Source organism: Peromyscus californicus, unplaced genomic scaffold (assembly GCF_007827085.1).
Source record: "Peromyscus californicus insignis strain IS unplaced genomic scaffold, ASM782708v3 Scaffold_9__1_contigs__length_137607984, whole genome shotgun sequence".
Lineage (NCBI taxonomy): Eukaryota > Metazoa > Chordata > Mammalia > Rodentia > Cricetidae > Peromyscus > Peromyscus californicus.
The window spans coordinates 12867503-12879010 of record NW_026294617.1 but is presented as its reverse complement, the minus strand read 5'-3'; the positions used below and the strand labels follow the sequence as shown (position 1 = coordinate 12879010).

General features: G+C 42.5%; 2 protein-coding genes across 2 annotated transcripts in view; both read left to right on the top strand.

Moving 5' to 3' along the window:
• Gnb4 (G protein subunit beta 4) overlaps window positions 1–11508 on the top strand; it is a 234267-nt gene that overhangs the window by 46556 nt on the left and 176203 nt on the right. The window lies entirely within an intron of this gene.
• On the top strand, window positions 250–11460 carry Mrpl47 (mitochondrial ribosomal protein L47). The gene is made up of 7 exons (XM_052730264.1): window positions 250–380; window positions 3309–3454; window positions 3928–3988; window positions 6014–6110; window positions 8159–8289; window positions 9480–9575; window positions 11252–11460. Exons 1-7 carry the CDS (start codon window positions 283–285, stop codon window positions 11373–11375), a joined length of 753 nt encoding a protein of 250 aa, XP_052586224.1. The 5' UTR covers window positions 250–282; the 3' UTR covers window positions 11376–11460.

The following is an 11508-nucleotide window of genomic DNA, read 5'->3' as shown; positions in this document are numbered from 1 at the left end:
CTCCAGCGAAGGCGAAAGCTGGGGCGGCCATGTTGAGTAAGGGCAGCGGCTGGTTCCTGTTCGCTTCATATGGAGGCGCTCGCGGGCAGACGTGACGACATCGTCGATGGGGAGCGAGAAGAGAGCCCATAGGCGCTCTATGGCGGGTAGTGGGTTGGGGCGAAAGCAGTGAGAGCGGCCACATTTAGTAAGGGCAAAACCTGTTCCTGTTTGCTTCACTTGTCGGCACGCAGCAACGGAAGTGACATTGTAGACTCAGCCCAGTGAGTCTACTTTAGAAACATGGCTGCGACCAGGGTAGTAGGTGTTTGTAGAGGAGTCTCAGCGTTCCTGAAGGCTGCCGGCTCCCTAGTAAATCCCAAGGCCCCCGCTGGTTCCGGGTAAGTGATGAAGAAAAGGATGACTGCCTCGGCCTTTGGGTGCTTGTTGCAGAGTGCGGAGCTGGGGGCCACCCCGGGGGGTGGCGGGCGGAGGGCGTGACCTTGGAGTCGCCCACCCTGGCGCATCCCGCTCTTCGCCAGCGTTCCGGGGCTGCGGGCGGTGGGTCCGACGGCCTGGGTGTTCAGACGCCCTGTGTCCCGGGACACGCTCTGTGCTGGGCTGCGCGGGTTGGGAGAGACGTTTCCCAGAGTCTTGAGCTGGGAAGGGAAGGCTTCGCCAGGTGTAAGGCAGAGAGGGATTTGAACCGTCAGGTTCGGACATAGATTGTCCGGCAGATACTAAGTGATGAGAACTGAGGCCACAGAAGGTGTTTGTGCAAGTGTGAGAACGAGACAACTTACTCTTCGTTAACATTTGCCTACACGAGCCGAATTTTATAAATAGTAGTGTACCTCGGATTAATTGAAGGAAGCAACCCATGTTTGGTCGAACACACAGCTATTGTGCATCTGTTTTGCTCTGCTTTGTATCGTGAACACTAACTTCGGAAATCAGCTTTTAAAAATTTTGCAGAGTTGTAACTTGATCAAGGTGGCAAATTTGAAAAAATTATTTCGTCTTTCATCATCTTTTTTCCTAACAATGAAATAAATTGGGGATGGAGAGAAAATAAATAAAATAATTTGGGACTCAGGGTTAAGAGAACTTGTACTTGCAGAGGACTCAAGTTAGGCTCCTAGCACCCGTGTGGTGGCTCCCCAACATCTTTAACTGGGGGGATCCGAGGCCTGCCTTCTGAATTCTGAAGGCATTAGCCACAGTCTCGTGGTGCACACATACGCAAGGAAAACATTCATAGACATAAACCTTAAATTTTTTAATGAAATAATTTTAGTATTTTTTTTTAATAAAGTCACTCAGAAGAGAGGCAAAGAATTTGAAGATGGTAAAGGCAGTTGTGCATCCCCAGATAACACATTGCCATTTCTTCATTAATTTGGAAGATATACACACTTCATTTGCTATCATTTCCAAAGATCAATAGAAAAGTTATTAGAATAAAACAGTAACCATATGCTCTTCACCGAGTAGCCAGTCATTGTCACTTTTTCAAGATCTCTGTGTTTATGCTTCTTTTTCTGCGCTTTTTGACAGAGTTCCAATTTGAACCTAGAACCAAGGGCATTTCCTTACCAAGTATGATCCAGCGATCACCCTCAGGGATACACTGCTGTTCAGCATACAATCCACAGTAGAAATAAAATTGCACTAAAAATTCCCGTCTTTACTCTTCTTCTTTTTTTCCTCTCTCCTATTTCTTTGTCTCTGTTCGGTTCCATTCTTTTCTTCAGGACCCAATGAAAGATCCTTTATTGCTCCAGTTGCCATTATTCCAGTATGGTTCTTTTTTCCTTTGTCGTGATACTGGCATTTTGGGTAGGATTAGTTTTTTTTAGAATATGCCTCCATTTGATTATTTCATCATCATTAGATTCAAGTCAAGAGTAGGGAATGTAGCTCAGTGTAGAGCACTTATCTAACATGCCTGAGGCCCTGGGCTCAATCCCCACATACAAAGAGTCAAGTCAAATACTCTTGGTTCAGAAGATAGCACTTGAGAAACATTTCACATTTTGTTTTTAGGTCATTTTACCAGGTCATGAAATATTTTTAGAAACATAATTTCTAAATTACTGCATAAGATTTTCATGCAGTTGTACGGTAATTAGCAATTACCTAGTTGTATGTTTACGTAATTAACAACTCTTTGATACCACATTTAACTCCTTTGTGGACATCTTAATCTGTGAACTCCCATTTCTGATGTTAAAAGTCTCTAGATAAAGAATTACTGGATTAAAGGAGAAAACATTGTGCCTTTCTAATGTTGCAAAGTTGACTTTCGGGATGGTTCTGATCTGCTCATAGATGGACTTGCTACAATGGAGGAAGACCTAAAAATGTTATCTAGAATATAATTGTGGGGTCCAGCAAGGTGGCTCAGGAAGCAGACTGGACTCTGCTGTGGGATGGTCTGTATGTCAAATGTGTTGCTGATTGGTCAATGAATAAATCACTGATTGGCCAGTGGCCAGGCAGGAAGTATAGGTGGGACTAACAGAGAGGAGAATTGAGAGAACAGGAAGCTGGGTGGGGGAGACACTGCCAGCCGCAGCCAAGACAAGCAGCATGTGAAGATGCCGGTAAGCCACAAGCCACGTGGCAAGGTATAGATTAATGGAAATGGATTAATTTAAGCTGTAAGAACAGTTAGCAAGAAGCATGCCACGGCCATATAGTTTGAAACCAATATAAGTCTCTGTGTTTACTTGGTCAGGTTTGAGCGGCTGTGGGACTGGCAGGTGAGAGAGATTTGTCCTGACTGTGGGCCAGGCAGGAAAACTCTAGCTACAGGACTGGCCATTCATGCCTGTTGACCTGAGTTTGACCCCAACCTGTGTAGCAGAAGCTGGGTGCAGTAGCACACATCTGTGATCCCAGCATTCCTATGCCCAGATAAGAGGCAGAAAAAGTGAAACACCCAAAAGCTTTCAAACCTGCTGACCTGGAGTATCCAGCAGAGCAGCATTAAACTAAAGACTGCTTCAACAAGGTAGAAAACTGGGGTTGTCTTCTGACCCCTACATGTGTGTCATGGCACATGAATGTGTGTACTCACACACATACACACTAATAGTAAATAAAATTAAAAGATACATGTATGTAATTGTGTAAATATGTTGTCTCTGAGACTATAGGGTAGCAATCTATAAAATAAAAAGTACTTCCTAACATGTTTAAAGTTTACTACCTCTGGGGTCAAAATCCTGGGTAGAATTTTTGACGTTGTAATAAAGAAATGTTTCTTGCTTATAAAATATAAACATTATGAACTTTAACCATTACTTATTTGTGTTTGATTGCAGGTTTTCTCTTAGTTTGTTGCACAAGAACACACCACATGTCACATCTTTTCTTCAGTGTAAATTACTTCATACCACATTGTCAAGGAAAGGACTAGAAGAATTTTTTGATGACCCAAAGAATTGGGGGGAAGAAAAGGTCAAATCTGGTCTGTATTAATTGATTGAGCCTCCATCATCCTAGGATTGTCCAATTTAGGGTTTCCTTTTAGAATTTGCTGTGGGTTTTAAAGGTTATTCTCATTACAGAAGGAATATTTCCTTGGCAGGTTGGTGGGGTGTCTAAGAGAAGGGTACTTTGAAAGTGAAAGTGTTAGCTAACATGAGGTTGGGATTTGTTTTAGTTGGCTTTTTTTTTTTTCTTAAGTAATAATTAAAATAACTTGTGTGGCATTAGGGAATGGAAATGCATTTGACACAAAAAATAGCAGTCTTTGAATGCTGTTGCCAGTCATGTTACTAATGTTTTCATGTTACTTAATTGAATTCTAGTTATGTAGAATATGATAATTCTGTTCCACATTTTACAGATACGGAAACAGATTTTAAGAGTGGGTGGTAATCAGCCAGGGGCACAGAGCTAGAAGCATCATTTAATGTTACACATTTCTCATTCCCATAGGAGCTTCATGGACCTGCCAGCAGCTAAGGAACAAAAGTAATGAAGACTTGCATAAACTTTGGTGGGTGTTCTGCATTGAAATGCTACAGTTTAACAGTGGGGTCAAAACTACACCCATATGATAAAGAATTGGGCAAAATGATTTGTTTCGTGGTACAGTGGGTGATCATATGAGTTTTGTATAAATATGTCAGAGGGTTACATTGAGACAGATGTTTCACAGTTCAAAGGCAGTAGGAATTTAAAGTTTTTCCGTAAGTACTATAAGAGTCAGACTGATGCCATTAAACCAGTAGTGTCAAGAAACAAACTCAGAAAAGACATTGGGACTGGTTGGTCACATTTACACTGCCTGCCTTTTTCCTCCTTCCTTGTTAATTTATTGTTTAATATAAATGCTGACAGCAGATAAAGACCTTGTAGACACTTTCTTATATTTATAGTCCAAAAGGTGACTCACCTGCTTGTTAAAATGAACCCTGTTATCTGCAACTCATAGGAGCCTTAAACACTAGCAAGAAGCTAAGCAGGCCTCCAAGGCAATAAAGTATCAACATTTAACAAAATGTGAGGTCTTTAATAGAAACAGCATGCACACAGAGAAGACAAAACTCAGAGAGAAGGCCCTAATCCTCTAAAAAAAAAAATCTGCATGCAACAAGTGAAACATGGACCTACTGAGATCCAGAGTTCTTTTGCCCTAAATACATTTCTGTTTCTTTTCCCCCACCCCATTTGTTTAGAAGGCTGTTTAAAAACTGGAAATACTAAAAGAGCAAGAATGTTCCATTTCAAGCAGGTTTTTTTCCTTTGTTCTAAAAAAAAAAACATTTAGAAGGTAATGTCTCAACTAAAGTCTTACTGTGGGCCAGATCATTCCCAACTTCTGCCTTTCTTTTTATTCCCTGTTTCATGGCTTGGGGTTTTAGCCTATTATCCCAGTTAGTTGGGAATGTAGGCACATGGCCCCAGGAGGTCTGAGAGGGTTAAGACAAGGTTATATTCTAGTATTTAACCCAGTCTGTTTTGTTTAAACTGTACTTGTTTGGGGGAAGTTTCACGATGTATGTAGGCTTTTGGCTTCTTGACTAATTAGACCTCTCTGCCTCTTTGATAGCATTGGTCAGTGTGCATATCAATACCTACACAGCTCCTCACCTGTCCGCTGTCACTCAACCCACTTCTCTCACAACTGTTATCTGCCTGGGCACTCTAGTAGACACTTAATTTTTTATCCCAATTGAAGGATTATTTCTCTTTCTTGGCAGATTAAAGAATTGCCTAGTGTTTACAAAAACCACTCATCCTGTGCTTATTTATTATAGAGAAGTAAGTTTTAGTTAAAGCACTGTTATGAGTTATCAATAAACGTGAATTTAGGACTGTTTCAGCCCTCACTGCTATAACCGGTGTCTTCTGTCACTCCTCCTCCAGGACTGTGGACCCTAGTTTAAAGCTCCCGATTCCTTTGTCTTGTTTACCCTGCCCTCCACGGTTACTACTTTAATTCTGAAACTGGGATGTTCACAAAGCCCCCTTTTCCCAGCTCAGCCAAGTCAGTGCTTTAGATTCTGGCTGGCTTGTTCCCTTCCATCTTAAATCCCATCATTAGGAAGCTTTCTCTAGTCACCTTAGCTCTGGAAGAGATGTCTCATGTCTACCCCTTAACTGTTGTAATATATGTCGTCTCCCTTACCCAGTAGGTCACATTGGAGTGGCATTGTAGCTTAGAGGTAGGTCTGAAATTTGAATCCAGAATTTGCTTTGTGACCCACTGTCTTCATTAGAGAGAGGGAATTAGTAGTGCCAACTCCAAAGGTTGTGAAAAGATTGGGATGCTTAGCATTCAGGTGTAAAATAGCTCCTCAGTAGATGTTACCCATCTTCCTTCCCTGTGGGATGGAGGACAATGGCATGATAACCCTCCAGCACTCCTCCAAGGTATAGCACCTGGTTAGACTGAAGGACGGCTCTTCGGAATGATGCCCTGTGCGAGGTTTCCAAAGGACTTCAAGACTTTGGGGGCTTTTAATTTTGATGTAAGAAATCACTATAGAATAGCACCGTGCCTTTGTGTTTGGTACAGGTATGTCCTCCTGAAGGAAAGAAACATGCTTCTAACTCTAGAGCAGGAGGCCAAGCGACAGATATTGCCAATGCCAAGTCCAGAGCGGTTGGAAAAGGTAGGCTTGTGGGGGCTAAGACTCCTGGATGGGGTAAAAGCTAAAAGGGAATGAGTATATGGTTCTTATATTTCTTTCAAACCTTTTTTCTATTTGTGTGGGTTTTTTAGTAAGTTTGCAGAATTTTTTTTTTATTTTGTTTTGTTTTTGTTTTTTTGTTTTTCGAGACAGGGTTTCTCTGTGTAGCTTTGCGCCTTTCCTGGAACTCCCTCTGCAGTCCAGGCTGGCCTCGAACTCACAGAGATCCTCCTGCCTCTGCCTCCCGAGTGCTGGGATTAAAGGCGTGCGCCACCCCCGCCTGGCTAAGTTTGCAGAATTTTATACACCATTCCAACAGTTTCACTTGAGAGCATTTTGTCACCCCCAAAACAAGTGTCATGCCCCTCTGCTGTCTCCTTATTCTTAGTTGCAACTTCCAACCTACATATGGGTATTGATTTTTATTTACCTTGAGTAGCTGCTACCTGGGAGTAAAATTGCCAGGCCATATGATAAATCTCTCTTGAACTGCTTTCTGAAGCAGCCATGTGTAAATGAATGTTTCCCTGTCCTGACTGCCCGGTCCCAAATAACAACTCAGAGGCTGTTACTTAGAAATGCTCAGCCAATAGCTCAGGCTTGTTACTAGCTAACTCTTACACTCAAATTACCCCATATTTCTATTTATGCTTTGCCATGTGGCTCACGACTTGTTACCTCATTTTTACACATCCTGCTTATTCAGTGGCTTGCTGGCATCTCTTCTTACTCTACCCTCCTTCCCATCATTCTGTTTGGCTTTCCCACCTAATTTCCTGCCCAGCTACTGGCCTGTCAGCTTTTTATTAGTCAGTGAGAGTAATAGGTATTCATAGTGTAGAAAAGAATTGTTTCACAACATTTCCCCCTTTTTGTCTAATTAAAAAGGAAGGTTTTAACCTTAATATAGTAAAACTATATACAACAAAAACAGTTATTAAGAATTACAGTAACAATATCCAATCCATTTGCATTTGGCAAAATTAGAAATAATTATGTATCTTCATGAATCTAAAGTTTTTTTAATCTAATTTACTTTCTGTTATAACAAGGAAAATTATAATTATAATTATTTAGTCTTCAACTCCATCAAAGACGCCAAAAAGATGAACCTATTGACAGGAACATCAGGTTGTCTGGACAGTCACCCGAAGTTTCTCTGCAACATTAAGGCATCCAGCTCTGGCCTACAGGCCTAGCATGTCTGACAGACTTTCCTGTGAAGCACAGAATTTTGAAGGACTTTCCTACCTTGTCTTGGCAAAGTTTAGCAGTCGCCATTCTTGCGTCCTGCTGGTCCAGTGTGGACAGTAACTGTCAGCGAATGAAATGAGGCTGAGCATGTGAGCGAAGCAGTGACCAGGCAAGCTAGAAGCTTGTTTTGCTCTAACAAAGGCAGCCAGGTTATGCATGGTTGGCTTACTGTGTTTTCAAATGTTGTTAGAGCTGTGTCCACTCCAAACAGAACTGATACATTGTTACAAAATATTCCTTTACAGTATATGAAGATGTGTCACTGTTTTTAGCAAAGAGCTAAATGGCCATTAGCTAGGCAGGAAGAGGTTAGGCAGGACTTCCGGGACAGAGAGGAAGAAAGGTGGAGTGCCAGCCGGATGTGGAGGAAGCAGGACGGGCAGTACAGAGGTAACCAAGCCAAGTAAAAGAATGTAGATTAAAAATATGGGTTAATTTAATATATAAGAACTAGTTAGGAACAGGCCTAACTAAGGCCAAGCTTTTATAATTAATAATAAGTCTCCATGTCATTTGTGAGCTGGTGGCCCAAAGAAAGGCCTGCTACAATACATGGAAACCAATTATTAAGAAATGAAATGATAAAACTTCAAATAAGTTACAGAAAAGTCGTACTGTAGACACCTGTGGGCACACACCTGTGCCAAAAGAGTTTCCTAGGAAGTACTAGAAAGAGCGGTTTCTAAATAGAAACGTCACCCATTCCCTGCTTCACAACCTTGAGTTCTGTGGACCGCGGCTGAGGTGAGGCTGACGCTGGCTTTTTGTCACCTCAGGTTGTCAAGTCCATGGATGCCTTAGATAAAGTTGTCCAGGAGAGGGAGGATGCGCTAAGGCTTCTTCAGACCGGTCAAGAAAAAGCAAGACCTGGTGCTTGGAGAAGGGACATCTTCGGACGAATTATTTGGTACATGATTACACTGTGACTTCTAAGAGTGGAGATCGCTTGCCTTGTTACCCCTCTCGGTACCTTTAAAACTTCTCCCCTGTGGATATATTAGAGATCTTAGGTAGAGAGAGGCCCCCATCCATCTCCTAGAGCACAAAATATGCACCAAGCTTGCTTTGACTGGTAAAACAAATTCCATACAACTCATCCTGTGGGTTAGCCACTTCTGCCAGAAAAACCTGCCTATACACATGTAATTCCAGATTCTAAAACTCCGAGAGCTAATTTCAGATACTCCTCTGCCCACCTTGCCCACTAAGAACCTGGGACTTGAAAGTTCCTGAGTAACAAAGTCAGTTTGCTTCTTTCACAGGCATTGGGATAAGCCCTGGGCCAAGTAATGAACAGCTTACCTTCTTCAGGGAAGGACCTGGATGTCACTCACCCCAGAGGAGCCAGGATAAACTAACTCATGGACATGTAGTATCTTAAATGTGAGTCAGCAAGTGTCGAGGCTTGAGGTGTCTGGACATTCTCCAAACCTAAGGCCTTAAAAACAGCACCTTCCCACTTGATGTGGAATCTCAGCCATCCAGTCAGGAGCCATCTAATCCAACGCAGAAAGAGAAATTGCCAAAACCTCTCACTCTAAAGCTCTTCCAAGGAGCTGGGCTGTGGTGGCACACGCCTTTAATGCCAGCACTGGGGAGGCAGAGGCACCTCAAAGTTCAAGGCCAGCTTAGTCTACAGAGTGAGTTTCAGGACAGCCAGGACTACACAGAAAAACTGTCTCAAAATTGTGTTTGTGTGTGTGTGTGAAAAAAACAACAAAAAGATGAAAAAAATTCTTCCAAGGATTTAGGGATATAGTTCTGTTTGGAAAATCTCCAGCATGTAATTTTTAATTGTATTTTCTAATAACTGAAAAGAACATTCATTACTTTACCTATTTGTATGTGTGCTTGTATGTGCTGTGGCACATGTGTGGAGGTCAGAGGGAACTTGCAGGAGTCAGTTTTCTGCTCCTGTTCACACACTTATCCTAAGGATTGAACTCAGGTGGCAAGTACCTTCCTACTTAGCTGTCTCCTGGCCCCATTTTCTATTGTTTTTATTTGGGTTAATTTATTTGAGGCCAATTAGGAAACAATGAAATGTAAAATTTGTGAAATATTCTGTATAAAGCAATAACTTCACTTTTTTGGCAGGCACAAATTCAAGCAGTGGCCTCTACCTTGGTACCTAAATAAAAGATACAACAGGAAACGCTTTTTTGCGATGCCTTATGTGGATCACTTTGTCAGGTGAGCACAATGTCCTCATGATGAAGCTGCCTCCTTATACCATGTTTTATGTTCTTTATACTTCCTTTATACTTTGATTTCTATTACATAACTAACACACTTTCATTACCTTAAAAAAAAGCACTAGGTTAAAAACGAAAATTGAAGCCATATATCTAAAATCTAACTCTTCATAAAGTCACTATATCAATAGTGTGTATCCCTTGAGAGCTGTATGAGTTGTGTGTGTCTGAAAATAAGAGTGAAACCCTACTGCACCATAAGGAGTGTAAGCTCCTGTTCCAAGGCTCATGGAAAGGGGCGGGTCTGAGATCATGCCGTGCTGCAGGCTGTAACCTCAGGCATTTCCGGTAGCAGATTCTGCATTGGTTTACATGAGACAGGGAGAACATGGTGCTTCTGATAGAGGACTGTAGTTGCCCAAGAACCACCAGCTGACACTTAAGAAACTAGGCAGGATTCTTGGCAGACAAGCTGAAAGACATTTTAATCCCCAAACTGCAGTTAGAAGGGAGACGGGAAGATGCAAGATGCATGTCAGAGTGAAGTGACATGCCACAGCACAGAGCCCCCTTTAGCTGGGTACACCTGTGACCCCAGCACCGAGGCAGCTGCGGCAGGACTGGGTACAAGAGCACTGGTTAATCTTGTTGCAAATAAACAATCTTCCAGGGATACTTTCTGCTCACAAAGTTGTCACAAACTGATGTTTCTACCCCAAAACTTAATCCAGAGAAAAAAAGAAATTGTTTGCCCTTATGTGTGCACATGTACATACAGTGCTAGCTAGCATGGATGATATGTGTGTACAAGTTAGAGGACAGCTTACAGGAGTTCTCTCCTGTAGTCCAAGTTCAGGGGATCAAAGTCAAGTGTCTCTCTGCTGATCCCTATCACCAGCCATTTTAGTTTTTAGACTGAGCATTAAAATGTTTAATATACTTTAGAATCAATTCGAACTATTCATCTTCCTCTCTGAACCATCTCCCTCTGTTCCTTTTGATTTTTGATTGGGTCTATGTAGCCCTGGCACCTACCATCCCAGGCCTAGGGCAGAAATCCACCTGCTGAGATTAAAAGCGTGCACACCCAACTGCATTTTTTGCCATAGTGCATCTGTGCAGTGAGGACCCTAAAACTGCCTCTTATCTCAGTGCCAGTCTTGTGGGTTCACTCTGCCCTTCCAATTCTTGCACTGTTTCGAATCTGCCTTCTTCCAGTGTCTGCTCTAATATCGCCCCTTGCTGAGTAACCTTACTCTGCACTATGCTTCATGATTTTCAAGGCTTTTATCACGTTGTTTCACGCTATACACTAGCTCCATGTCTCAGATAGTCGCATCCTGTACCACCCAGTCTAGTTAGGTGCTCCCTTCACCAGTGAGAACTACGGTCCCCTAACACCTTGCTCAGTCCCACACCCTGGTGTTGACCCTAAGCTTTGAAACCTGTCCACACTTAAGACCTAGTGAAGATGCCAGCTGGCTGAAGAAATCTGCTACATGGCTTCTCCTCAGCTTCTGCAGGCACAGTACTGAGATGGTCTGACCTCCACAATCCTTAATTTATACACAGCAAGTACTGCTGACATGACTCTGGCTTTTACACACTTGGCTTGGACGTGCTTTGAGAAACGGGGATGGTTCTGTCTGAGTTGCTGTTATGTTTTAATTCTAGACTGAGACTTGAGAAACATGCCCGAATTGAAGCAAGAAAGAAAAGCTTACAGAAAAAGAAAGAAAAACTTCTTCAGGCCAAGTTCCCACATCTCTCTCAAGACCAGAAGTCAAGTACTGGCTAAGATGAGATCCAGAAGTCCAGTTGTTCTTACAGCAGTCTGTGTCCTGACGTGACTTTGTCAAGCAGTGATAAAGAAATGCTCTTGCCGGGCGGTGGTGGCGCACGCCTTTAATCCCAGCACTCGGGAGGCAGAG

What these genes read in the sequence shown, in the direction of transcription:
- Mrpl47 (XM_052730264.1), top strand. Translation starts at nt 283, where the DNA reads ATGGCTGCGACCAGGGTAGTAGGTGTTTGTAGAGGAGTCTCAGCGTTC. An exon ending in AAGGCCCCCGCTGGTTCCGG is followed by an intron (nt 381 to 3,308) that starts GTAAGTGATGAA and finishes GTTTGATTGCAG; the next exon opens with GTTTTCTCTTAGTTTGTTGC. An exon ending in GAAGACTTGCATAAACTTTG is followed by an intron (nt 3,989 to 6,013) that starts GTGGGTGTTCTG and finishes TGTTTGGTACAG; the next exon opens with GTATGTCCTCCTGAAGGAAA.